This window comes from Cavia porcellus, unplaced genomic scaffold, assembly GCF_034190915.1.
Source record: "Cavia porcellus strain 051 isolate PalLab524CR breed Dunkin Hartley unplaced genomic scaffold, mCavPor4.1 scaffold_18, whole genome shotgun sequence".
Lineage (NCBI taxonomy): Eukaryota > Metazoa > Chordata > Mammalia > Rodentia > Caviidae > Cavia > Cavia porcellus.
The window spans coordinates 46,713,462-46,739,569 of NW_026947501.1; the positions used below are offsets into that span (position 1 = coordinate 46,713,462).

A 26,108-nucleotide genomic window follows, 5' to 3' on the forward strand; every position below is an offset into this window, starting at 1 on the left:
TGTCACCTCTGCCCCATGAGGTGTACGCCCTTCACCTCCCAGAGCACTTCTGCCAAATCAAGAAGCTTCCTGGAGCCAGTGGTGGCTAAAGTCAGACTAGAGACTGCTCCCAGTGACATGGTGACATGCTGTCCCCAGCCGCCATCTGCTCCCACAAGGACTGCACTGTCCCCAGGCCCCAGAGCACGGCTCTGTGTCCAAGGCTTATCCCTGTAGCCACTCTCCCCCTCCCGCTCTCCCCTCCTGGGCCTGTCCTGCCACAGCCGCCCTGAGCATCCAGGCTCCTGGTGGTAGACTCTGCCCCACCCTCTCAGCTGTCAAAAAGAAGGGGAAAAAAAGGAAGGAAGGAAAGAAGGAAGGAAGGAAGGAAGGAAGGAAGGAAGGAAGGAAGGAAGAAAGGAAGGAAGAAAGAAAGAAAGAAAGAAAGAAAGAAAGAAAGAAAGAAAGAGGGAAAAAGTAACAGAGAAAGAAAGGGGTGAGGGCAGCCCTGAGTTAGAGCCCCAACGTGCATGTGTGCGCGTGCGCGCACGCACACACACACACACACACACACACACACACACACGTGTGGACACTCCTCCCATGTGGGCTGTGGGCAGAGTGTGTGGGGCCACAGGCAGCGTACAGGAAGGCCTGCCCGACTGTCTCCCGCTCGGGATCTCAGTCTTTGCTTCCCTGTCCAGGTATTTTCCGAGCACATTCTTAGATAAAGGAAATCTCTCAAGCGTTCTCTCCATCTGCCTGTAGCATTACCTGGAGACCCAGGGGACCAACAGCCACAAGGCACACAGGGCAAGAGACCGCGAACCAGGGTGAGTCACCAAGCAGTCACCAGCTCAGCCCGATTGCTCACCTTCAGGCCCAGTGCAAACTGTGGTGAGGAGGCCAAGGAGGAAGAAGAAAAAGAAAGAAAAAGCCAACCCTGCCAGTGATTGCCCCAGGCCTCTCTGGCCTTCCGGGAGGCAGTGAGTAATCTGCCATGGAGGCCAGTCATCACTTGACACCTCCCCCACAGAGAAGATTTCAGAAGTATTATGCACTTGTGATGGCCAAGGAATTTCCCCTCCTTTTATGTTTTGGCAGATAGTTCTGCCTGGAGATGCCGAAGGTGGGACATGTTATGAAACCCTAGTCATCAGCTGTCAACCACGCTGCGGGGAAGTGGGGAGAGGCCCTGGGAGGGCCCACAGCCTGCTTTCATCACCTGCAGACCTACAGCAAGGCACAGTTCTGCACAGGAAATGGGCCTAAAAATGACTCCAGGGAAAGTTGCATCCTTTGTCCTACAAGAGAGGTAAAGACACGAAGGAGAGGAGACTCACCTGCACCCACATGCACTGTGCCCTCTAAAGCCTGGTCTTAAGTGTACCCCCAAAGCCCCTGTGTTACAAGCCTGGTCTCAGTCTGATGCTGTGGGAAGAGGTGAAACCTTAAGGGGCGGGGCCTCATGAGAGGGCTTTAGGTCGTTGGCCCTGAAAGGAATCGTGGGAGCCATTCCCACTCAGGAGGTCAGTGGCTCTGTTCTGTGGTGTTGTAAAGAGCTTTTTCGCCTGGGCTTGCAATAACGTGGCCAAGTAGTCCTGGCTGGAGCCTCCAGAGCTGAGCTAGAATGCACCAGCAGGTCATCTCCAGCATTCCTGAGAGTGACAGGAAGTAGACATAGCTCCACTGGAGTTCTGGGTCCTTTGCTCCAGCCCCTGGGTCCTACCTGGCCACAGGGGCTCTCGGCTGACGACTGGTCATAGCAGGAGTGCAGAAGTACTTCAGTGATGGTGGAAAATGAGGGTTTAGTGTCACAACCCTGGATGCACAAAGTCAGAGTTCAGTGCTCCTGGAATTAACGTCCCAAGGATGGTGGGGCCGGGAACTCTCCTGGGCTGGGGATGCTGAGAAGCACTGGAGGCCACAGGGAGAAGTGTTTTTACAGGCTGCAGAGATGCTACTAAAGTTCCTGCAGGAGGGACTTGGCCAGTTTGCCCAGACCAGGGCAGCCTCACTGTCCTTACCCAGGAATGGATGTTAGAAATTGAAGGATGGCAGAGCTGCCCCCAACAGCAAGCAGAGAAGTGAGGACTGTACCAGAAGAGAGCAACTCAGAAACGGAAGGATCTCAGAACACGCGCAAGTTTGATGAGTCAATAAAAAAAAACCACACAAATAAGAAGCCCTTTCCAGGACCCACAGCGGACACAGCTTTCTTCTGGGAGTCCAGCCCCATGCAGGCCCGAGAAGAGCTGTGGTGTCAATCACTCTGTCTGGGGTGCTGTGGGGTCCATGCAGAACCCATCTTGAGGGAAGCAGTGCCCAGGGGAAGCTGCAGTCCAAGGTACCCCTGAAGCTCTGACCCCTGGGAAACGCGGAATTAGCTGGAATCAGCAAGCTGGCTGTGATTTTGGTCCGAGGTGGACAAGCTCTGGGGCTTTCAACTCTGACTCTTGGCGTTCATTAAATCAGTTGTGGACAGGAGCGTGAGGAAACGTGTGTGTGTGTGTGTGTGTGTGTGTGTGTGTGTGTGTGTGTGAACTTCGTGGGTCAGGAAAGAGCTGGGCATTTTTCCTCCCACCCAGAGCGTGGCAGAGGCTGAGGGGCAAGGTGGAAGGAGAGGCCTGCTGAGCCCTGCACAAGTTTTGGGGCAGCAGGGGAAAGAAGCCGAGACCCAGTAAGATCTTGAAGAGGCTCCTCTGGTGGCTGGGGGAGGCCTCAAGGGCCTCACACAGCTCAGGGTACACAGGTGGGCACCCGGCTGGTGGAATCGCTCTGCAGATGATTCCAGAAAGGTTAGGCAAACAGTTTTTTAAGAAGAGGGAGCCCAGACTGCTGGCCCTGCCCCAGGGGCACCTGGGGGGTGGCCAAAGCTCACAGCAGTGCAGTGGAGTTCGAGCCCCCCCCCCTACCTCTGTGGGCTTGGCTGCTTACTCACTTACTCACCTTCCAACCGCCTGAGCACTAAGGGCAATTAGCTCTGGATCAGGGTGGGGTGCACCGGGCTGAGTGCTGCTTCCTGCCTGCCTGTTGGAGAATCTGCTGGGGGACAGGGGCCTGGGGACATCCTCTTTCTTAAAGGGGACAAAGTGCTCTCGACTTCTCTGCACAGCCAAGCAGAGGCCCCATCTGGTTTCGGTTCCTTTCTTCCCTGGCCGATGAAGTGGTTCTGATTCCAGAATGGGGACCTTCAGGTAGGCAGGCTGAGCCCCGCCCTCTTGGACCCCAACACAGAAGTAGCCTGGAGTGCACTGCAGAGGTGAAGGAAGTGAGATTCCAGCAACTGGCTGCTCAGCCCAGGCCACAGCTTCTCAGTCGGCTTCCACCCATGCAGGCCACTTGGGAAGAGGACAGAAACACAGAACTGCAGCTGGGATTTTGCATTCTGGGACCAGGTCTGCATTCGGTCCATCAGACTCGGGAAATCAGCCTTCCTCTGGGCTCCTGGCCAACTACCAAGGCCTCAGTTGGAAGCCCCAGGATATTTACTCAGTCACTGCAAACATCCCACAGCCTCCAAAAGTGCCCCCGGTTTTTTTGTGTGTGGAGCTGGGAGCTGAACTTAGGGTCTTCACACTAAGCTACATTCACAGCCCTTTTATTATATTTCTTTTATTCTGAGACATGGTCTTGCTAGGTTGCTGAGTTGCCCAAGCTGGATTGGACTTTGGGATTCTCCTGCCTCAGTGTCCTGGACAGCTGCGATTACAGGCATTTCTGACGGTGTCTGGGCCTACACCAGGCTTTCAGAACTTGGCTACCACCTGGGAGAGTCCTCCTGTCCCTCCTGAGCCCCAGCTCTGTGGCCCTAAGGTGGCCTTTGTGTGTGTGTGTGTGTGTGTGTGTGTGAGAGAGAGGGGGGGGGGGACAGAGATCAATGGAGGAGTTGCTGAAGCACTGGAAGAGACAAAAGAAAAAATCTCTGCTGACCTGTCCATGCTACCCCCTAGGAAAATGTTTCTCAATTTTCCCCTCCTCCAAACCAACCTTTTACCCAGAGCTGAGGGTTCAAGACTGTCTGGGGATGACTTTTATCTTCAAAACAGGATCTAATGGACTTCTTTCCTATCTTAGATTCATGTCTCCTTTCCCCTTGGATCACAGCAAACATTTGCTGAGGACCCAGTGTGTCCCCAGGGCAATGCCACTGGGGCGAAATGCTTCACATGCACCAGCTCTGGAGATCTTCAAATCAAGCTGAGGCCTGGGGCCATTTTACAAACAAACAAACTGAGGGCTGGGAGGTTTGGGGTGACCTGAGGTCACAGAGCCAGCCAGTGGCAGGACAGGCACTGAGATCCAGGCCTGACTGGTGATCAAGCAGTCTTCCACAATGCTCCCCCTGCTCTGCTGCCAAACAAAAGGAAAGGCTCCTGGGCTCTCCTGCCGCGGGGCTTGCTGTGCACTGGACATCAGCATTCCTCAGCACATGCTTTGTGCCGTCCACCACAGGCGATCCTGGCATCTCACGGGGTACAGGACAGAACTTTTCAAGCACACTCTCTCAGGCGGACTCATCAAAACCCACCCTTTGATTGTTCATGCGAGCAGGTTTCTTTGCATCTTGTCTTCGGTGTCTAGCAAACTTACTATAACTTTCTATTTATCACAACCTAATGAATTAGTCTTCAAGGAATATGTGCTATGTTTATTTAAATATTGTTATTTTTGGAGTGGGGAATACCTGCACAGAGCATACATGCGCGCACACATAGAGGCACCCTGTGGGTACGAGACACCTCCCTCCCTTCCCGCGCTCCTGGCCACCCAGCTCCTCACAGAGGCAAGGACTGCTGTGCGCGTCTCCTCCTTCCTCTCTCTGTTGTAGGACCCACTCTGTGACTCGATGAGTACCCCCTCAGAAAACAGAGCTACTTCCTCCTCTCCAGCACCTTCACACCCTGTCCTCCAAGTCTACTGTGGCCCAGGGTTCTGCTGTTACAAACAGTTCCACAGGGAGATGGATCACTGTGCACAGGAACAGCCAGCTCCGCAGGAAAGCTCCTGGGGGAAATGCTAAGGGTGGCACCAGGGTGTGCATTTGTGACTTAAAACTTTTCTCATCTCTCAAGCACTGCAGGAGAAAGAGCGTTTAAGGATCCCAATAGCGGTCCTCAGTCAGCTCTGATGATACTGCCCTGTATGCCCATGGCCCCTACCCCAGAGTTTGTTCTGAATCAGCCCCAGATACTGTTACTAGTAAACACCAAGGCACTATTCCTGAAAAGCAAAAGCTTGAAATGAGAAAAGAAACATGTGCATGACTTTACTGACAATGCCTAACAAAATCATTTATCATGCCATCAAATCTCCTGCCAATGTCATGTTTTCCAGTTTGTCTCCTAGATGTCTATCTGTAAGCAGTTTGTCTGTTGATCAAAAACCAAGTGAGACCCATGCATTGTGGTTACTTCTACTTCTTTCTTCAATCTGGGGCGTCCTGCCCTATTTCTGTTTCTCCTCTCTTTCTCTCTGCAGTGTTGCTAGTGAAACTGGGAAAGTTTGTTTCCTGACACTGGACTTTGCCAGCAGTCACGTAAAACATTACTAAGGTTAAAGGAAAACACACATTGGAAGGCAGGACTCCTTGGTAATAGAGACAGCACAGTGTGCCAGAGTCCCCATGACACAGGCAACGGCACAGTGACTAGAAGGAAAACCGTAACACCAACTGTGTTAATAAAAAGTATATGAATTGAGCGCACAATTCTGGACCAAAGAAAGACAAAAGGAACCCGAGAGAGGGTATGAACAGCACCAGCATTTCACCATTCTGTAAGCCTGTTTCTAAATCTGAAGCTTAGGGCTCCCTGTGGAGAGTTCAGCCTACAGTATGCAGCCACACCCACAGAGCATGTGCAGAGTGGGGCATGGGACCCCGCTCTGCTCTGCATGGGTAGCTCTGAGTTGCTAGGTCCTGCACTACCCTGGGCCAGGATTCAGGGGGAGCTGGATCCTTGCATCCTCAGCACAGGAGCCAGAAGGTGGGTTGGGACTAGGGGACCCCCCCACTTCCGAGCTGGCTCTAGGCTCTCCTCTGCAGCAAGGCTAGTGATTTGATGGGTGTGGGATTTCTGGTCCTGTAAGGTCCTTGCTGGCCTTGTTCTGGGGCCACTGATGCACAGCTCAGCTGCTGTGTGGCCACTCTGCTGCCCAGGACAAATCTGACTGCACTTTCTTCACCATAAACGGGGTGGTAATCTGTCCAGTCAGGGGTGAGGTTTGCAGTAGACTAGGCCCAGCACCCCCAGTACAAAGTAGCTGACGTGCTGACACTTTCACACAGGTCGGGGGATGGCTGGAAGCCGGCCGCCTTCCCTGGAGGAGCTTTGGCAGGTGCGCCCCACCCCCCAACCAAACGACGTGCGCACCCCCATCTTCCTTGCGCGCACGTGGCCCTGATCACGATGGCCCCAGGCGCTTGGGCCTGGACCCCGCCATACACCCTGCTAAGCTATTCCCTGGCCCACAGCGCAGGAGGCCATTTGGGCCACAGGAGCTTCCGCCAACCCAGCGCCCGGTTCACCTTCCCCCGGGTCTAAGCGCGGGCGTCTGCAGGTACAGAGTGGGGCGATTGTCCGGCTCCGTGAGAGCACACGGGGGCGACGCGAGGGGACGACGGCGGGCCGGGAAACAAAGCGTGGGGAGGCCGGCTGGGTGCGCGCAGTCCCGCCCCGCCCGGTCCCCAGCCCGCCCCGCCCGGCCGCGGCTCCTTATTTGGTCAAACGACGCGCGGGGCCGGAACGGGTGCAGTCCCACTCGGCGCCTTGCTCCCGCGCCGCCGCCAGCCGCGTCCTGAGCCGGCGTGAGTACCTAGGGGCTGGGGTGCGATGGCAGGGGAACCTACCGCGGCCAGCGGAACCCCAGTCGGAGGCAGGGACCCGGGAGAGGGCCCAGGACCATGCAGGGCTCGAACCAAAGCCCCGAGGGAAAGCCAGGACCGGGAACCCGAACTGGGCATGGGAGGGGGAGTCACAGGCACGGGAGCCCCAGGAACTTACCCATCCCCAGACTGGGACAGCAGTGGCCTTCATGTTAGGTGGGTCCCCACCCCGGTGCCGGAGGGGCCAAGCCACCCTCAGGCAAACTGAGCCGGCAGAAGCATGGGTCCTAAGCTGCTGGGAAGGAGACCCTGGGCCTTGAGTCCTTTTGCAGGGACTGTCCTGGCAGGGGCCTTCAGGCGGGTGCCAGTTCCCCTTGGACAGGGAGCATGGCGTTTGTGAGTGACCCAGAACCCTGACTGTTGCAGGAATTGAAAAATCCAAGCCACCATGTGAAAGCTTTGGTTTAGTTTAGAAGTCTGATGGTCATGTTGAGCTAGGATGCATGGTGTCTTAGTGTGACTTAAATTGTGGGAAGAACTTTTAACTGTTTCTGGTTTTAAATGAACACTCGATCGCTTGCCTTTGTAATGCCCTGTGGTGCTTCCCTGGTCTCACCCTTTCCGGGATTGCGGCTGTGGCCAGGTTATGCAGGCGCTGTCTTGCATGGATCTGGCAGATTCGGGGAAGCAGTGATTCACAGTTTGGACGTCTAACCAGGAGAGCTGTCTTGAAAATGCTACCCTAAGTGCCTCTCATGCTTTCGCTTTCCGGTGCTGCTGCTGAGGTATGTTTTACAACCACCTACTAAGGAAAGGTGCTTTTTGGGGTGTCCTGAAGGGGACTTGGACCCAAAGACATTTGCAAGAAGCCTTAGACATTTCTGGCCAACAGCTGGAAGCCCATGCAACCAGACTCAAAGAAAAACATCTCATTCTGTGTGTTCCTAGAAAAAAAATTCTCAGGTTTTCAGGCTGAGCTCACTGTGCATTTAAGGGACGCATGTGAATAGGTGGGGTTGGTTTCCATGGTGCCTGGCTTCCTGCCCTGTTCTCAGATGCGATTCCGTGACAGCTCAATGACACGCCTGGCACTGGTGCTGCCACCACCACCCTCAGGCCTGCTGCCCGGCTGTTCAGCTCAGACCCACAGATGCCCCGTGGCTGCCCAAAGTCGCTTCCAGATCCCTTGATCTGCCTGGCCTGGGAGCCTCAGTTTTCTTATTTGGACCCACCCTGGCTGCAGCTCCTTACCTGGCCAAGTCTTAAGGGTTCTGGGCAGGTTAGTGCCCCCCAGGGAGAATAGCTTGGTGCCTCAGTTTCCTCAGTGGGACCCAGGATTAGTAATCTGCCTCCGAGGCAGGGCTGCTTAAAAGCTGCACATTGCAGTGGTTATGCATATTCCACAGCCACATTTACAGACAAAGAAACTGAGGCACAGAGAGGCCAAGGAGCTTGCGCAAGGCTCCTGGTGAAGAGTGGCCCTGAGCACTGTCCTCTGATGGCCCACAGGATGTGCAGTGTTTCCTCCAGTGCTGTGTGGCCTGCTGCCTGTGACACGGCTGTGAAACCCAGGATCGCACTGTAGGATGTCAGAACCACAGGTGCAAGTGCCCTTCAGTAGCCCAGCTTCTCCCTCACCCTGCTTGAGGGCCACTTCCCTAGTCTACAGGGTCTCCATGCCCCTCCACATGCTCTGGTCTGTGTGGGGCACCTAGTGCTTCATGGGGCAGTAAGGGGTCTTCCCAAGGTGAGACCTGGCAGGAAGTTGTTAGGTCAGCTGGAGGTACTGCTCTGGGAAGGGATCTGGGGACCCTAGTCCCTCTCTCTGCCTCTGGTTTGCTAGCATGATCTCACCCTGCACTGTTCCCGCTGTTAGTTGAGGAGTCCAGCCACAGGCTCCAGGATCCCTGAAATCAGGAGCCTCATTGGCCTCTCCCTCTGTGGAGTAATCCTGCCTCGGGGTCCTGGAGTCTGAGCTGCAACCATTGACCTCCCTTCTTGTGGGTTCATTGTAAGAATTTTTCCCCCCAGGCTGTGTTTACCAGGTGTCCACTCAGCTGTCACAGAGCTGGGGCTGCAGCCTCTGTGATGGTCTGGGTGCTTCCTCCAGCCACGGAGAGCTGTTCTGCAGCAGACAGGGCTGGCCTGTCTGACTGTCTTGACTTTGGGGCTAGTCCAAGGAGTTTCTTCCACCACCCCAAGTTGTGGATTTCAAGTTTGGCTCCTGGGATGAGTCAACCCGACAGGGCCTCGAGGTGCCCAGACAGTCAGCCAAACATTGTCTAGGGCATGTCCCTGGGAAGCTCCTGGAGGGGTTGGCACCTACCAGGCATGCCCGCAACCCCAGAGACCTGTGTCCTGTGCCTGTCTGCCAGGTAGAACAGAGAGGCCGTGGGGTGGGGACTTCCTCCCTCTCAGTACTGCAGCCGGGTGTCAGCCTTTTCCAGCCTTGGGGCTGGGATGGGTGGTGTCATCTCTCCCTGGTACCTTGCTGGCTGTCCTGGGTCCCTGGCCTGCCAGTGTCCTCAGCACACGGTGGGTCGTAGCACAGTTCGAAATAGTTGAAACCCAAGCCTGGCTTTCACCCTGCCACTTTGTCCTGTGCTCTATGGGCCTGGGTCTTGGTCTCCTGAGGTGCCATCCATAGGTAAAAAGAGATTTTCTCCAGCTCTAGCTTTGTAAGAGTCTGTGGAAAGTTTCCAGCTTCCTGAAGGCTGCGTGGGGAAACCCTGTTGAGATGACAGTGACTGGACTCCCCTGGTGCCGCAGACTGTCATCTGCTTGTCTGACTCTGACTTCTAAGAGCTATCTCGCTGGAAATAAGGCTCTTAGAATTCAACAGCTTGCTTCTGTTATCTCAAAAGTTGTGAATCCTGAGGTCCTGAGAGGTCTGGGCAGCACCGGTTTCTCACCCCAGCCCAGCTCCTGTGAGTCCTCTGAACTGGGTCAACCCTGTGGTCACACCTGTCCTGTGCCTCCATGATCCATACCTTTACCGCCCTGATTTCGCCCTGGGGCCTGAAGAGGTCCTCTGGGCTCTGGCACTGAGTGAGGAGTGCCAGGTCCACGGCAGGAAGAGAAGGCGTTGCCCTGTCTGGATGGAACAGCATTCACGCCCAGAGTCCTTAGAGCCCCAAATACTGGATTCACGGGTCCGAGAGAGGACAGCGCTGTTTATGGTCCAAGTCAGAGCCCACAGAACAGGCCCTCTGAGAGTGTGGGGAAGCAGTATGTGATCCTGTGTCAGTGGGGTGCACACGCCCGGCTCAAATGCACCAGGGGCCAGCTGTTCAGGGACGCCGGAGATGTCACAGGGGAAGGCTGGCCCCATCCTGGGAAGCCAGAAATAAGCCAGGCAAATGGAGCACAAGCTCACTGCCCACAGAAGCAGGGGGACCCGTGGTTGAGGGCAGGTGGTGCTGGCGGTGGTTCCATGTGCCTCGCAGGGCCATGGCACTGCCACGTCCCCATCCATAGGCTGGTGTGATCCGTGGGCCTGGCTGCCTGCCGTCCTGGCCTGCACCTCTGGGTAGTCTCAGGCTGCTGAACTGGTACATTTTGACATTAAAGGGCAAGGCAGCGACTTTGGGTCTTCAGAGCAAGAACCAGGCCGGCACCCTTTTCACCACAAATGGTGTGCAGTGTGGGCTCCTTGTGTGGACCGAAAAGTCCCAAGCACATCAGAAAACAAGCATTCTTGTGTGTGTGTGGAATTCAGATCAGGAATGTGACAGTTACTGTTTTTCTGAGTTCCTCATTTTTGGCATTCAAAAGATGACTCGGGAGACAGCAGTTTTCCTTATGGAACCCTTGTCTATCACACAGTGTCTCTTAAAGCTGCTGCAGACTAGCCAAGACCAATTTCCCCTCTGCTTTGCTGTCATTGGTTTGTTTGTTTGAGACTTGCTCTCACTATGCAGTGAGGCTGGCCTTGAAGGCACAGCAGTCCTGCCTCAGCCTCCAAAGTGCTGGAATTATAGGTGTGCACCACTCTGCCTGGCTACAAGGTGATTTTTAATTTTTGAAAGTTGCAGTGTGCATGGCCTTGCCCCTGCCCCTGGCCCTGCCCATCAGGGGGTCCAGCAAAGCCTTGAAAGAACTCGTGATGAGTGCACAGGGCTCAGGTGTTCCATCTTATACTTCAGAATTGAAAATGCTTTCCATTCCAACAATCCAGAAAGTGATTTTGAATGGACTCTGGATAGGTTTTGTTTTTAACCTTTCCTTTTAACTCTGGGAATCAAACCCACACGTGCTGGGCAAGCCCTGCACACGGCCACCTGCACCTGCACTGTTCTATTTTTAAACAGCTGCACCCCCACTGCCAGCGCCCTTGGCCTTTTCCTGGAATTTCCACCGAAGGAGCCGTCCAGGGAGGAACTGGGGCACTGGGGCGCGCCAGGGAGCCTTGCCACGCCTACCCCAGGCAGCTGAAGAGCCTGCTTCTGCCCCTCCATCCTGGGTGCTGAGGGGAGCGCTGACTGCAGACCTGGCCCCAGCAGAGTCTGCACCTCCCGCCTGAGAGCCCCTCCTCGCTTGCTGCTTCCGCCAGTCCACATCCTGAACCACTGCCTTTTCCTTCAGGGTCAGAGTCCAGAGCAGAAGACAGAGGCCTCTCATGGTGCGGCCAGCAGCTTATCACAAGGAGAGGGGGGCAAGAAGAGGGGGCACAGAGTGGGGGGCAGGAGGGCCAGGTGCCAGGGTCTGTGACTCCAGGGTCTCCACCGCACTAGGGCTGGACCATGTGGGCCTTTAAATGGCCCAGTGCCGAGGGTCGGAGGGACACAGGGTCTGTGAGGCATGTGGCAGTGAAGCGCTGTGTTCCACCGATCTGAAAAAGACACATGTGGACTCTGGTGACTGCCATCCACACCAGGGTCCCTGCTGGGCTGGCTCTGTCTGGGACGGACTGGCAGGGGCTGTGTCTGCAGGTGCACAGAAGGGGCTCAGGATGTCAGGCAGTGGGCACGTCAGAGGTGTGGAGGAGGCAGGGTCCACTCGGAGGACACCAGCCTGGGGCCAGGTGAGAGCAGGTGGCACGCAGAACAGAGGGAGAACTGGAAAGAAGTAACACCTGAATGGACAATGCAGGTCCTGCTGGGGTGGGCAGGCCTGGAACTCCCTGGGTGCGAGAAGGCAGACTGTCACACCAATGCCTGTTTCGTCTTTCTGCTTTTTATTTATTCACGTTTTGGGGCTTTTTTGAAAGGAGGTCGCTTTGTGCAGCCCAGCTGACCTGGGACTCGCAGCGTTCCTTCTGCCTCGGCCTCCTGAGCACTGAGGCTCAGGTTGCGCCGCCATGCCCGGCTTTGTTGTTATTTTTAGTACTAACGGATCCCTGGTCGTCACTGCTCCTTTGTTTGCTGAAAGAAGCCAAAAGAGCTGAGCCCAACTCTGCCTCCCCTGCCCACCCAGGGCAGCCAGCCCCAGGCCCTACCTGCTGCCCTAACACTTGCAAACATCTGGAGCGCAGAGTCAGTGAGGGAGGATGTGCAGGAAGCTTGAACCCTGGGCAGGGCTGAGGACTCCAACATGCTGGCATCTGTGTTTCGCTTGGCTCGGTGTGGTCAGCAGCCATGGTCCCGCCGGGGTCGGATTTCTATCTGGATTCCCTCGCTGAATCCTCAGTGCCAGAGAACAGTGGGGTGGCCACGCCCCAACCTACAGTAAGGTGGGGACAGAGCCCGGACACGGTCAGTGGGCCCTGCACATGGGACCCAGAAGCCCCGAGCCACGGTGTCTGCCTCTGTTTGAGGAATGACACAGAAGTGGCTCTGACAGCACCAGCTGGTGTTGAGGAGTCCGCCCCTCAGCTGGGTCCCCCCAGTCTTAGCAGCACAGCCAGGCGGGGATCGCACTCAGCACCTCTGCCGTGGGGACCTCCCTGCCTGCCCTGGTGACGCTGGCTGCCACTCGTGCCCCACCTGCTGGGCCACTCGGCCTCTTTGGACTTGCCCATTTTTCCTTGCTGTGTTATAGCTGGCTGTGCCCAGTGGCCTGTGGGCTCTGCTGTTTGCCACTCATGGCCCCTGAGCCCCATCCCTGTGGGTCTCAGCCTGCGTCTCCCGGTCTTCATGTCTCAACCCCTTGCCTGACACTGACGTGTCCCCGTCAGCTTCCAGGAAGTTCTCTAGTGAAGAATGAATGAACCGCAGGGACCTCAGAGAACCCACAAGTGCAAAGTTACGGGGACGTCTCGTGCATTTTCCCCACTAAGAGCAGGCTCCAGAGCCCTCGGGCAGCTGTAAACGCTTAGCTTTTTAAAGGGAGAATTCTGGGGCTGGAGTGCAGCTCTGTGGTAGGACCCATTGCCTCATGTGTGGGAGCCCTGGGCCCGATCCCCAGCACCAAACACAAAAAACATTGGGTTTGGTCATTGCAGGGCTGCGGGTCTGAGCCCTCTGTGGAGACAGACAGCTCCAAGCCCTTGCGTTACCCATTGGTGGACGAGCTCTCCCGACTCGGTTTGCGCCCTGTAGAATCCTCAGGCAGCCTCTCAAGGTGCCCCTGCCACTCTGTGCCTAAGTTCTGGTGGTGCTTGTGGTACATTCTGCCCTGCAGATGCATAGGGGAGAGTGGAGCCTGAGGGTCAGGAGTGGTTCTCCAGCCGGGGCCATGTCACAGCACTCCTAGAGGTCACAGTGGCCACGCTGTCCCTGTGGGGAGTCAGGGTCAGTGAGGTCAGCATGCACCCCAGGATGGCCTCATGTGCTCAAGCAGGGGTGTGCCCTGACTGTCCCAAGGAGACAACTCTGGGTGACGCTGGGGCAACAGAGTCAGGAGCGGAGCCTGTGTGCCACCTCTGGCTCCGGTGACCATTGTGGCCATGATGCAGCCAGGAACAGCACTGCGTGCTCCAGACCCATACCTGGGCTCCACAGGGCCTCTCGAGCTGCAGGTAGCTCCTGTCCCCACTGGCCTAGGCACTCCAGGGGCCATGTTTCCATGGAGATCGGAGGACGTCCCTCAAGGCCGGCAGCCTCGGGCGCGCTCAGGAGACCCCTTTGGTTTCCGTTGCTGGGCTCGGCCCTCTCCGTGCCTGCTGGAGGCCGTGCTTCTGGTTCATCTCAAGAGCTGCTTCCGGCTTTGAGAGGGCCACGATTTACAGTCAGTTCTCTCTCCCTTCACCCAGCCCACATTACTGCCTTCTGCTTGTGTGAGCAGAGCAGGCGAGAAGCCCCTCACTCCACACCTACATGGCAGCCTTTATGGGAAAGACTCGTGGGTTGAAGGAAAGATGCATGGGTTGGAAGGATGATTGTCAGCAGGGACAGAATAAACGACAGATACCTCAGGGCAGTAAAGGAGGAATCACCAAGAGCAGAGTGTGGCTCCTACGCACGGAGGGCTTCAGCACAGGGATTCCCAGCCTCCCGGGCCTGCGCTGTGATGTTATCTTGGAAATGTCCAGATGATGTTTTCCTTAAGCCCAGGAAGAGCCACTTAGGAGGAGGGACCTTGCCACATGGTCCAGCTGCGTGCTGAATGCTCTTGGAGGAAAATTACTCTCTAAACACAGAGCTGCCCGGCCTGACTGATTGGAAGACACTGTGTCTCTGCTTACAGTGGTCAGAACCTTGGATGCACAGAGTATAAGATCAATAAACAAATTTACTGTAACCCAAGACAGGCAGCGATATTCCACTTGCATCAGAGTCTAATTCTGGGATTTCACCGGCAAATGGTTTGTGGTGACTGGAAATCAAATTGAGTTTGTGAAATAGCAGCTGGATTACAGAGCCAACCAGCGGCCTGCTTAACAGCTGGTAAAACTTTCAACATTTTGCAAATTAATTATTGCCACTTAAGGAGATACCCCCAAATCACATCGACTCTGTGTCTGCAATGTCCTGAGACGTTGGTCTACACCCATGTTGTGTCCAAGTAGTTGTTTGTAGGAAGAGTTGGGGGCTCCTGTCCCCACCCTGCCTCTGCAACACGTCCCTCTCTACCCAGCACACACTGTGTCCTCAGCCCTGACAGCACGGTGTCTGCCCCATAGAGGCCGTCCTGCCCAGTTTTGCAGATCTAAGAGTGACCCATAGCCAGAGTCCAGGTTCTCAGAAGTGACCTATTCTTTACCTTCTGCTCTCTGGGTGCCCAGGCAGCTGCAGGATAACCATCTCTTCGTCCGGAAGAAGTGACTGTCCCTAAGGTCTCCGGGTGGCATCCCCTGTGTGAGGGCAGGTGGCACTGGCCCACGCAAGGTTGCCTCAAGGTTGCTGCTCCCTTGGCATCCGAGGGCAGATATCTTGCGTCAGCGTCCCGCTCTGCCTTGCCTTTCTCCCACTCCACACATGAATCATAAAGCAACCCATGGAAAATCTTTTTATAGACGTGGACATATTGTTTCTACGCTGCTTTTCTATTTCGGGTGGAGGGAAGAGAAGAGCAGGCTGGGCCTGTGTTGGAAGCTGTGCACAGCCAGGGCAAGCCAAGGCCCCAAAGCCGGCATTTACTCCATGCCACAGTGGGCAATATGAGGGGGGCATTGAGACTCTGGGGTGCCCCATTTGTGGGAAGGGGAATGGGCCCTGAAATCAGGAGCATTGAGGGTGAGTCCCAGGCCTCTTCTTCTCCCCAGGTCACCGAGAGGCTGCTGCCACCATGACAGAGCGCTTTGACTGCCACCACTGCAGGGAGTCCCTGTTCGGCAGGAAGTACGTGCTGCGGGAGGAGAACCCCCACTGCGTGGCCTGCTTTGAGGAGCTGTATGCCAACACCTGCGAGGAGTGTGGCAAGCTCATCGGCTGTGACTGCAAGGTACCCTCTGTGCCCGCCTCCGCGCCCCATACTGGGCCTCTCCGTGTCTCCCCTGCTCTGTCCATGGGGCCCCACCTGTGGCCTCACCACACCTCCCTGCAGGCTTGGTCTCTGCCAACCTGCTGGGCACCCATGACTGCCCCAAGTCGTCTTCCTCCTTGTGTGGCTGCCCACACCCGCCCACACCAGTGCCCTCCGGGTTCTGCTGTCGGCCTCTGTTTGCCTCTGGGTGACAAATGGAGCAGGTGCTGCTCGGTAAACATTTGCAATTGGGTGTATACTGGGGAGCCCTGGGCGCCTCCCAGATAATGGAGCCCCAGAGTTCCGGGGAATAAACAGGCTCTTTTCTTCCTGGGGAGGAGGGAGCCAGGCTGGCTCCTGAAGAATCAGCAGCTTCAAATGGCGTGGAGCAGCAGGGCCATGCTGGTCCCTGTGGCCAGACCAGGGGGTGCAGGTGGAACCCTGGGATTCTCAGCCTGTCCTTAGGCTGGCCAAGGCCAGGGAGGAGGCCCTGGGTGTGTGACCGTTCAGACCCAAATCCTCCTGTGGGCAGAAGCCAGGCCTCTGGAAGGTGACTGGGTCATGGCAGAGCTGTAGCTGCCTTGCTGTTAGGAGGCAGGGTCTGGTGGAAGAGGCAGTCCCTGGGAGCAACCTGGAAGGGTGCATCTCCCTCCCTAGCTCCTCCTCTCTGTCCACTTTCTGGCCGCCATGCCGTGAGCAGCTCTGCTTCACCTAGACCCTGTCTGTGTGGCACGGTCAGCCAGCCATGGGCTGTAACCTTAAAAACCATGAGCCAACATAATCCTGTCCTCCTTTAAACTGTGAATGGTGGGTATTGTGTCTTGGTGATGAGAAAGTGACCGAGACAGGATTCTGCATTAGTCAGCCTTGTGTGACTGTGACAAAACACCTGAAGGATACAATTTACAGAAAGGGAAGGTTTGCTTTGGCTCACAGTTTCCTAGGATTCAGTCAGTGGAGTGTTGGCTCTCTTGCTGGTGAGCTGGGTGAGGCCCAGGATCCTGGCGGGGAGTGTAGGGTACACACTGACAGAAAGGGGCCAGGGTCCCTGTGTTCTTTGGAGTGCGTGCACACCCGTGTGTGACTGCCTCCCCTGGACCCCTACTCCCACCCCCATAGCAGGAAGCTGGGACCAAGCCCCTGCTGCACAGACTTTCGGGGTACTTTTAGACCAAATGGTAGCCGAGTCCTGGAGGGCTCTGAGGTCTCTAACCTCCTTACCTGCCAGCCACGGAGGGCACTGCCCAGGACATCAGGACCTTCCACAGGGCTATTGTCACCCTGGGCTGAGCCACTGGCATCTGGGCCTCAGGAGACTTCCAGGAGCTCTCAGCCTCTTTCTGTTTTCTCAAGGGCTGGGCACCAAGATCAGCTGCCCCACTGCCCATGTCTCCCTGGCTGTGTGAACCTGAGAGGACCCCTGATCCCGCTGTGCCCAACGTGTGCCTGCTGTGCCTCAGAGATGAGAGGTCTCACCTTGCAGACTGCACGCTCTTCTCCTTCTCTCTTCTTTCTGTAAAGCACTCCTCCTCCCTCCTGCCCCTCGGGAAGCCGGACACCGTGCCCTCCCTCCCTCCTTCTGATTCCAGTATGGGAAGAGCAGTAAAAGCGTCCAGTTGGAGGATGAATCCCTGGGCAAGGAAGGTGTCAGTACTTTATAGAAGCTTTACCTGCAAAAGAAGTGCTTCTGTGTGTGAGGGGCTCAGTTAGCGTAGCTGCCATTTAAAGAATGGCTTTGGCTATCCGGGCCAGACCGTCCTTGGTGGCACGCAGGATGAAAACAAAGCAAAACTCATCTCTCCTCTCTCCAGTGCGCCTCAGTGGAAAGACCCCAGAACCGGTCATCTCCCTGGAGAGATTTTATGAACAAATAAACAAGAGTCCACCATGCAGGGCCAAAATCCACAAGCTGCCGCAAAAGTCGGGAGTGAATCAGGCTGAACTTTTCAACCCAGCTCAAGATGTGTGGGGTTTGCATGTGATTTTCCTGCAGCTTAGAGCGGAAGGAGACGTAGAGTGGCAGTTAGACCTTGCCTTCGCGGTGATTGCTTGACTTTCAAACATGGTGTTGCCATTGGCTTTTTGGAGGAAGCAGTGACAGAAAGAGCCTTGCTCTTATTTCTGTAGGTAGGGCCAAAAATCCAGCCCAGGGGCGCTGGAGGGAAGAGCTGACTGGTGGGTTTGGTGGCTGTTGTCTCTGCTTGCAGCAGCACAGCTGCTGGCCACTGTGACCTCCCACTGTGTCCCCTGAAGGAACATTTGTGTGGATAATGTTCAAGTCCTGGCAGACCTGCAGAAACCAGGCTAGTTTTTAGGGTGCCACTGACTATTGCATGAGACAGGTGAGAGGAGAGCCCGTGCCAGTGTCTGCATATTTGCTGCTGTTTCTGTGCGGCATCTGGACCTCTTGCTCTCCTGCAGGGAGAGCTGCTGGGCTGCGAGGACAGAGGCACCGGTTTGGGCAGCTGGTGTCGGGCTGAGGAGGCCTGCCATTGTGGCCTTGCATCCCCTGACTGTGTTGTAGCCTTGCTGAATTTTTTCTCAGACGCATGTTGATACTAGCAGACATTTTTGGAGACTGGTTACAGATTTTCTTTAGAGGCAACCAAAGTTCTGGACTTCAGAAGTTCAGAAAACTAAAGAAAAGAGAGGCTGTCACTGTGGAGTAGTGTGCATTTAACAAACTGGTGATTTCTGCAAACCCTGGGCTCAGAGTACACAGGTCCCCAGGTGCAAACGTGTGGTGCCTCGGGAGAGGCCGCCAGCCCCTGTGTGCCTCCACAGTGCTGCAGGGGGCACAGGACAGTGATGACAGAGCTGGCTTTGTCCCTGGATTGAATCTAGGGCAGCAGGCAAGTCTGTGAGCCATTTGTCACCTCGGCCACGGGGACCGGACATGTCCCCACTGCAGGATGGAACCCTGCTGGCCCTGGACACAGCGCCCTTCTCTTTCCACTTTATGGAGAAGCCAGCGACTGCACCCCCTGATGCTGTGGTCACAGCCCACAGGAGGCGTGGAGTATGAGGTTGGGAGGTCCAAGACCTGCCTGGCCTTGCAGCTGGCCTAAGTGGAGTGGTCCCGGCTCACGGCCCTGAGTTTAACCCCAGGAGAAACCCAAAGGCATTTGGTTCTGTGCCTGGACATGCAGGATGCGAGATCTCTGGTCCCCAACTTCAGAGGGCCCAGGAAGGGAGCTTTCATCTCCAGGCTGGGCATTATAGGTTGTGATCCTAGCACTCTGAGAGACTGACATAAGAGGATCACAATTTCCAGCCCAGCCTGGGTAATTTAGGGACTTAACGAAATTTGGTTTTTTTGTTTGTTTGTTTTGTTTTGTTTTGCTGTGAAAGGCTTTATTTTCTTTTGGTCCAAGATTTGGGAGGAAGCTCCAAAGAGGTGAAAAAACTGCCTAGTGGCTGGAGGGAAAGGGTCAAGCCAAAGCCCTGATGCCAGTGATGCAGGAGCCCCTCAGAGACTGCCAGGTTCTGGGGCCTCCTAGTCAAGCTTAAGGGTGAGCCTTTCAAAGAGGTACTCACCCAGCCCAGCCAGGAGACCCGCCAGCCTGCGGAGGTTAGTGAGGTGGTCACCTATCTTCTTGATGAGCACAGACATGGGGGTCTCTCTTGGCAGAGGGCAAAGCATGAAGATCCAGAAGAGCTTGGTTCAGGCTCTTCTCCAGGGTCAGGGCTGCTTCCATAGCATCCAGGGTTTAACCCCACTCATCCTCAGAAGGCTTCTGCACGTCCTGGAAGAGTGCACGGTTGCCACTCTGGTATTGCATTTTCAGGAGACGCTCGGTGCCCTTAACAAAATTCTTATCACAAAATTCAAAATAAAAAAAAAAACAGCAGAGGGCATAGTTCAGTGTGAAGGTCCTGAGTTCGGTCCCCAACACTCTAGAAAAAAGTTCTGCCAGCTCCAGAACCTGGAGCCCGCTCTGGCCGGCTTGTTTCAGGGTGTATGGTTTATGATGCAGCGGGAATGCTGAGGCCAGGGCTCTGCTAATCTGCAGGGCAGTGGCTTCTGTGAGGTGTTTCAGGTTACCAGATGTCCTCCAGTGGATGCTGCTAGAGGCGGACACCTCTGGGCTGGGGGACTCCAGTGTGCAGAGAGGGGCTGGGGGTCCCAGGAGTGGGTGCCCACGCTGGCCCTGGCTTGAGGGAGTTGTGCAGAGGGTGCCGTGTGGGGTTTCTCAGGCCACTCCAGGAGGGACCGAGAGGACAGAGCCGGGTCTGTGGATGGCAGTGTCATGTCCCACCTGCCCGCTGCCATCCTCGGACACCAGGGCTGTGTCTATGCTGCCTCCTTCAAGCTTTCCCTCCCTGGTTTTGGAAGCTCAAGCCCAGCGGCAGGTGGGCTCCTCCAGTCGCCTCCTCTTCTCTCTTCACAGGGACCAAGTGGCCCTGCCATGCGGAACAGTACCCAGGAGAGTCCCCACCCACCCAGTGACACATACCTTCTGGGGGGCAGAGGCCTCTTCCCTCTCTCCCTGCCCTCCTGAGCAGCTGCATGTCCTCCAGGAGCAGTCGCTGCCAAGCTCCCTTCCACCAGGGCTTTGCTCGCTGTGTCTTCTCAGATCAGAGCAGTGGGCAAAGTCTCTGTGACACAGAGTGACCCTCTCCATCCCCTCAGCCTGGTTCAAAGGAGAGGGGCACAGCTCCTGGCCTTGTAGCCATGGCCACTGTCCACGCCAAGCACTGCCCGCCCTGGACCTCTGTCCCCACACCTGCCCTCCTGGCCACCTCCACATCCTCTGCCCTCCAGTCCTCCCTTCCTAAGGCTGCACAAACCCACAACGTCCCTCAGGAACCCTTGGGTGGGTCTGCGTGTGAGCCCCTGGGCATCCTGCTGCTGGGAGTGTCGTGCAGAGAGTCAGCTCTCTGCTGCTGGGCTTCAGCTCCAAGGAGGATTTGCTGTGCCACTCAGAAATTCCATTTCTAACTTTTTAAGGAACTGTCTATTTTCTGTACAAAATTAGCCTGCTAAATGCATTTATTCCACAGTCAGCGTTACATGGTGAAGGCGTGGTCAGAAATCCAGACTCTCCCATAGGCTGTGCCCAGTTCCTGGAGGGTTTGTCCAGTGTTCTCTCCTCGGTGTCACCACAGAGGCCAAGCCAAACTGGGTTTATCGGGATGCAAAATAAGCCCTGAAAGGCTGTGACCGTGTGGTTGCTTTTGAATCATTTTCACTGGGTACACACAGGTCAGGAAGGGCACTGCTCTTGTTCCTGGCCAGCTTTCAGCTGCTGTGATATAAACCAGCCCTGGGAAAGGGTGTGTGCTCGCAGCCTGTCAGAGGGGAAGGCAGGCTGCATGCTCAGTCGACGTTGTTCCGCTGTCTCCTTGAAGAAGGGTATGCTGTGGACGGGGCCTCCTTAGCAGTGATGGTGGCATGTGCCTTGGCCCTGTGGTTTCTGGACGCTCACACAGATGGGCTCGCCAGAGTCACAGTGCTTCAGTTTCACTTTTATAATCCCAAGGAGGACGGCTGGTTTCCTCTCAGGTTTCTGAAAATACTGAAAGATAACAATGCCAGAGACAGTTTGGCCTTATTTCCTAACCCCGAGCATCCACCCAGCTGTCCCCAGCCCCAGCCCCAGGCAGCCTCCACCTCAGAGAGCCCATAGCCCCCCAGCGCCACTCCAACAACTGTGTTCAAGGTGAGGATGCTGGCTTTGGACAGATTCTTGGAACTAAGACAAGAATGAGCACAGACATCAAGTCAGGCAGCGATAGTGGGACCTGAGGTTCTGGGAACACACACACACACGCATACCGCAGGACCCGGCAGAAGAGAGCTGCTCGCCTAGGTCCTTTCCAGTCAAATGGGAGTTGTGTCCTCATGTCGCCCATGCATAACTGCAGCATGCATGAGGGGGACCCTTGGGGACATTATTCTTGGAGCCATCTGTGTGGGCAGCTCCCTCCCCTGGACTTCTGGACACCTCAGGCCTGGCCGTGGCCCAAAGGCCACAGGCCGGGTCTGAAGCTCTGTGTCTACACGTTAATAGATGGGTCTAGGTCCAAGCTGGGAATTCAGACAGCGACAGGGAAGCAGCGCTCCCGACCCATGATGCAGGGTGGAGAAGTGGCTGGGTTGGCTTCCTTCGAGGTCTCTCAGAATCCTGGATGTCATTTTAAAAAGGCAGACACAGCTCCTGGGCGAGGCCAAGAGTGGCATGAGTCCTGGCACCCCCACTCCACCCTCCCTGCTCAGTGCCCCTGGTGTCCGTGCCCCTGCCCCTGCCCCACCCACGGTGCCTGGCCAGAGCCGGACATCCTCGAGTTCTCCCCGCAGGACCTGTCCTACAAGGAGCGGCACTGGCACCAGGGCTGCTTCCGCTGCTCGCAATGCCGAGGCTCACTGGTGGACAAGCCCTTCGCTGCCAAGGAGGAGCAGCTGCTGTGCACCGACTGCTACTCCAACGAGTACTCGTCCCGCTGCCAGGAATGCAGGAAGACCATCATGCCAGGTCAGTGGGCTGAGGGGCTGGGGGGCAGAAAGACAATCATGCCAGGTCAGTGGGGGCCTGTGGGAACCAGAGGAGCACCCAACGACATCTGCGCACAGCATGGACTGGGCTGCCCCTGAAAACCCCACAAACATCCGGAATCTTAAAATCAGAATTAAAAAGCACATCCTGGTAGACATGTGCAGAAATCAGGGCGGAGAGTGGCTGAGCCCTCGGGTGAGAGCCACCGCTTTGGGCTGGGAGGCTGAGGAAGAGCACAGCTGTCCCTCGGGGCTGTGCCAGAGCTGGGCCATTGGGGATGCACTTTGCAGGGTGGCTGGGGGAGCTCAAAAAAAACCAGCCCAGTTAAACCCTAATATTGGGGTGTTTTTGTGGGTACCTCACCTGGCCATGCAGGACCCGCTCTGCTGTGACCCCAGAAAGGGGCAGCTCCCCACCCCCACCATCGCAAGCCAATGGAACCCTGAAGGCTCTGGCTGCCCACATTCGGGTCCAAAGGTGACAGACATCTGGGGTGGGTGAGTTCTGCCTGAGTTGGGGCAGCCTGATGGCGCCCTCTTGTGGAGGAACAGAGCACAGCCTGGCAGTGAGCCCTGAGCTCTGGAAAGCATAGTACCACCACAGGAGCGGCTGCAGCAAAGGTGGCGTGGTGGGGACAGCCTCAGCCTGCAGGGACAGCGGCCTGCGAGGTGACGGGCAGTGTGTGAAGGCGAATTGACTGTGTGACCTTTTAAAGTATGCAGTCGGATAAGTGAACTGAACTTACGATTTTACACTGAAAATTTTTTAATGTATAAACTACTCTGACATTTAAGGTCTCCTGCGATTCGCCGCTGTATGTTCATTTTGATAACTATAAGAATCTGAGGTTTCTTAATTGGAAAACTTAAAAAGACTAACAAATATATTAAATTTGAACATGTAATTTTAAAGAAATTCAGTTCCCTCTTGGTAAATGGAACCAAACACAAAGCCTCCTTAAGGAGGGACTTTTTTTTAAAAAAGAAAGGTCTCACTGTGTGGCCCAGGCAGGTCTTAACCTCCAGGGCTCAAAGACCCTCCTGCCTCAGCCTCTTGGCTGGTGGGACTACATGCTTCAGTGATGCCCTGGCCTGAAGAAATTTTTACAAGTTCACTTCATTAATGAGCGCAGCAGCAAGACTCATGAAAAGGACTTAAGTCGAAGGCCTGAGTCTGTGGTTTTAGCACAGCAAACACCGATTTCTGGAAACCGAGCCAGCATCTGCATCCCCGCATCTCTGCTAGTGGGGTTCACAGAGAGCTCTGGCGTCACTGGAAGTCACTGGAAGTCCCTGCCAGGCCACCACAGCGTCCCTGTGTGATTGGGTTTGCCTTGCCTGCACTGAGGAGATGCTGAGGAGGTGCAGTGGGAAGCTGACACACAGGAGTAGGAAGACACGGGATGCCGGAGAAGAGAGGGGACCTAGGCAGCCTGGCAGGCCACAGACGGCTTCCTGTTACTGCCACACCTCCAGCGAGCACAGTTAGAAGTGACTGCAGTGGCCGGCGTGACGGCACACAGCACTTGTCCCAGCTCCTCAGAAGCAGGACTGCTTGGGCCCAGGAGTTGAGCCCACCTCAGAATTAATAACAGCACCATGCCATGGGAAGGAGCGAAAGCACCCTGCGGACAGGGCCCCTGGGAGGACAGGGTGCCCTAGGGACCTCCAATGGGAGGAGCTCCAGGCCAGAAGGTCCTTCTGGAAACTCAGGGCCCGAGTGGCATGTGACAGCGGCCACAAGCAGTGAGGCCGTGGGTCCCAGGTGACCTTGTGCAACATACCACTACCCCCAGTGTCAGAGCTGAAGCTTTTGTGTCAGAGCCTGAGGTGGGCGCCCTGTGCTCTCGGCAGCTGCTTTTCACTTTGGCTTTTGAGACGAGGTCTCACTGTGGTCTCAGGCAGTCTTGAGCTTGCTACTTAGCCCCTGCTGGCCTCATACTTGAGATCCTCCTGCCTCGGCCTCCCGAGTGTGGGGACTTAGGTCACAGGCCTGAATCTTGGCACACTGGTTGAATTCCCTTTTCCTCTCATTTCTTCAAATGTCGCAGGCATGGAGACCTCTTCTCTTCTATGCCTTCCCCAAATTCCCTGCAGTGCCAGCGTGGGGTTGTTTGCCCCCACAGTGGTCCTCTCCCTGTGTCACTGTGTCCTCCACTCTGGCCTCTCCAGCTTTCCTGTGCTTCCTCAGCAAGGCTGGAATCCCTCTTGGGTCCCCAGGCCAGCCCAGTGTGGAGACAGGACACCCACAGAGGAGTCAGGGCTGAGCAGGAGAGGGGGCTGCAGAGCAAGCCAGGTGCTCGGGTTGGTGGTATGTGATGCTGCTAGGGCCCAGGGCTGTGGTACCCTTGGAGATGTCTTCATCGAGGTTGAAGGGCCGTGGAGCCACCCACAGCCTCATCCTGCCTGCCGCTAGGGGAGCGTAGTGCAGGTTGCAGGCTGGAGTCCACATGCGTCCTGCTGCCTTGGACATTGCCGGAATGGACTTGAGTCACAGGGCCATCATATCAGTGCAGAGGACAGTGTCCCGCCTGCAGTGAGGCTGAGTCATGGTGCACAAGGAAGCCCCCACAGGATGGACACACAGGCTCTGGTCACGCAGGTCACAGGCTCAGTGCCACCGAGCTCCCTCTGACCAGGCAAGAGGAGGTGGTCCAGAGTGAGGTGACCTTTACCTCAGCCCAGGCTTGTACACACCAGATGCTTTCACTGCATGCGCTGGACCTTTGACTTTGTCACCCTGCTGACCTTGACTTTCCATGTGAGGGCTCAGGGGTGACAGTCCCCCAGGGAGATGCATGCAGGAGACCGACTCTTTTATGGCATGCTGTGGCCTGGGCTTGGCAGCAGTGGATACTCGGGCTCAGCACCCTGTGAGTCCACAGGAGGCTGGAGCCCCAGCAGGCTCACTCTGGGGATTTCGGACTTCCCTGGCCTGAGGAGACCCTGGTCCTGATCCTGATGGGATGAGGCGCACCTGTGTCACAGTGGGTGGCCTGGGCCACTCCAAGGCTCATGATCTCAAATATGTCTAAAAAACTCCTTCAGAGCCACGTCTGTGCAGGGCTCTTTTTTGTACTTGTTTTTAAGAGTCAGAGTCTCGCCAGGGATTTAGCTCAGTGGCATAAGCTCCTGCCTTGCAAGTGCACAGTGGTGAGTTCAATCCCCGGTACCAAAAAAAAGAAAAGAGCTGGGAATCCATGGGGACACTCTCATGTCTGGCTAGATGGGTGTTGTTGAAACCGCTGGGTACCATCTGCAGCTGGGCTGGCACCAGAAGCCAACCATCCTGCCTTCCTTTTCTCATGGTGCTCTCTGGTGACGGAGAAAAGGCTGAAAACTTCTACTCTCAAGGGAGCTGCTCGGGGTCGCTGGGTACTGGCAGAGCTTCAGTTATGATCTAGCGAAGCCAGGCTGCAGCCCTGGACGTGTGTCTGTGGGACGGGACCCCGAGGCGCAGCTCCCACCTGCCGCACAGGCTCCTGACATCTCCAGGAACCTGAGTCCCAGCCCGAGGCTCCTAGAGTGAAGAGGCCTTAGACTCTGGCCCCACCTGGGGTGCCCAGTCCCAGCCTGGACAGGAGCTGAGCTCGACCTTCTGCCAAGTGTGCTGCCACCACCTGCTGGCTGTGCTGCGTCACTGCATCATGGGGCTGGCCATGTCCATGGCAGAATCTGGGACTGTGCCTCAGAGGCCACAGACACCCGGCTGCCATGGACACCAGGGCTTCCAGAGTCTCTCCCTGGATTTGAGTGGCCTGATGGATATTGTTGCAGGACAATTTGCCCATGGGAATCCCGCAGGCTGTGCCCAGCATGGGGGTACCACTGGTGCCACCCCTCCACACTTATACAGACACACCCCACATGTGTCCCTGAGCATGCACAGATGGGCACAGAAAGCCCAGGAAGTGGCCCAGTAGCGGCATTTAAGGAGGCAGTGGTGCGATGGTTCTCAGTGCGGCCCCTTAGCTGGGGCGCAGGTGCCACCTGCCTAGCTGCCAGCTGAGACCAAACCCTGCC

The 26,108-nt window shown here is 56.0% G+C and overlaps 1 protein-coding gene across 8 annotated transcripts in view; it reads left to right on the forward strand.

Moving 5' to 3' along the window:
- Positions 1–26,108, forward strand: part of Fhl2 (four and a half LIM domains 2) — a 46,784-nt gene that overhangs the window by 12,693 nt on the left and 7,983 nt on the right. For 3 of the 8 annotated variants that reach the window (XM_013154421.2, XM_063229741.1, XM_013154418.3), the window contains 2 exons: positions 15,390–15,568; positions 21,891–22,065. In XM_013154421.2, coding sequence (XP_013009875.1) covers positions 15,413–15,568; positions 21,891–22,065 — 331 coding nt within the window. In that variant the 5' untranslated portion in view covers positions 15,390–15,412. Of the gene's footprint in view, positions 1–1,083; positions 1,295–6,642; positions 6,788–7,448; positions 7,591–15,253; positions 15,276–15,389; positions 15,569–21,890; positions 22,066–26,108 lie in introns of those variants that run through there. The other 5 variants (XM_013154420.3, XM_063229742.1, XM_013154419.2 and 2 more) reach the window with 5 other exon arrangements.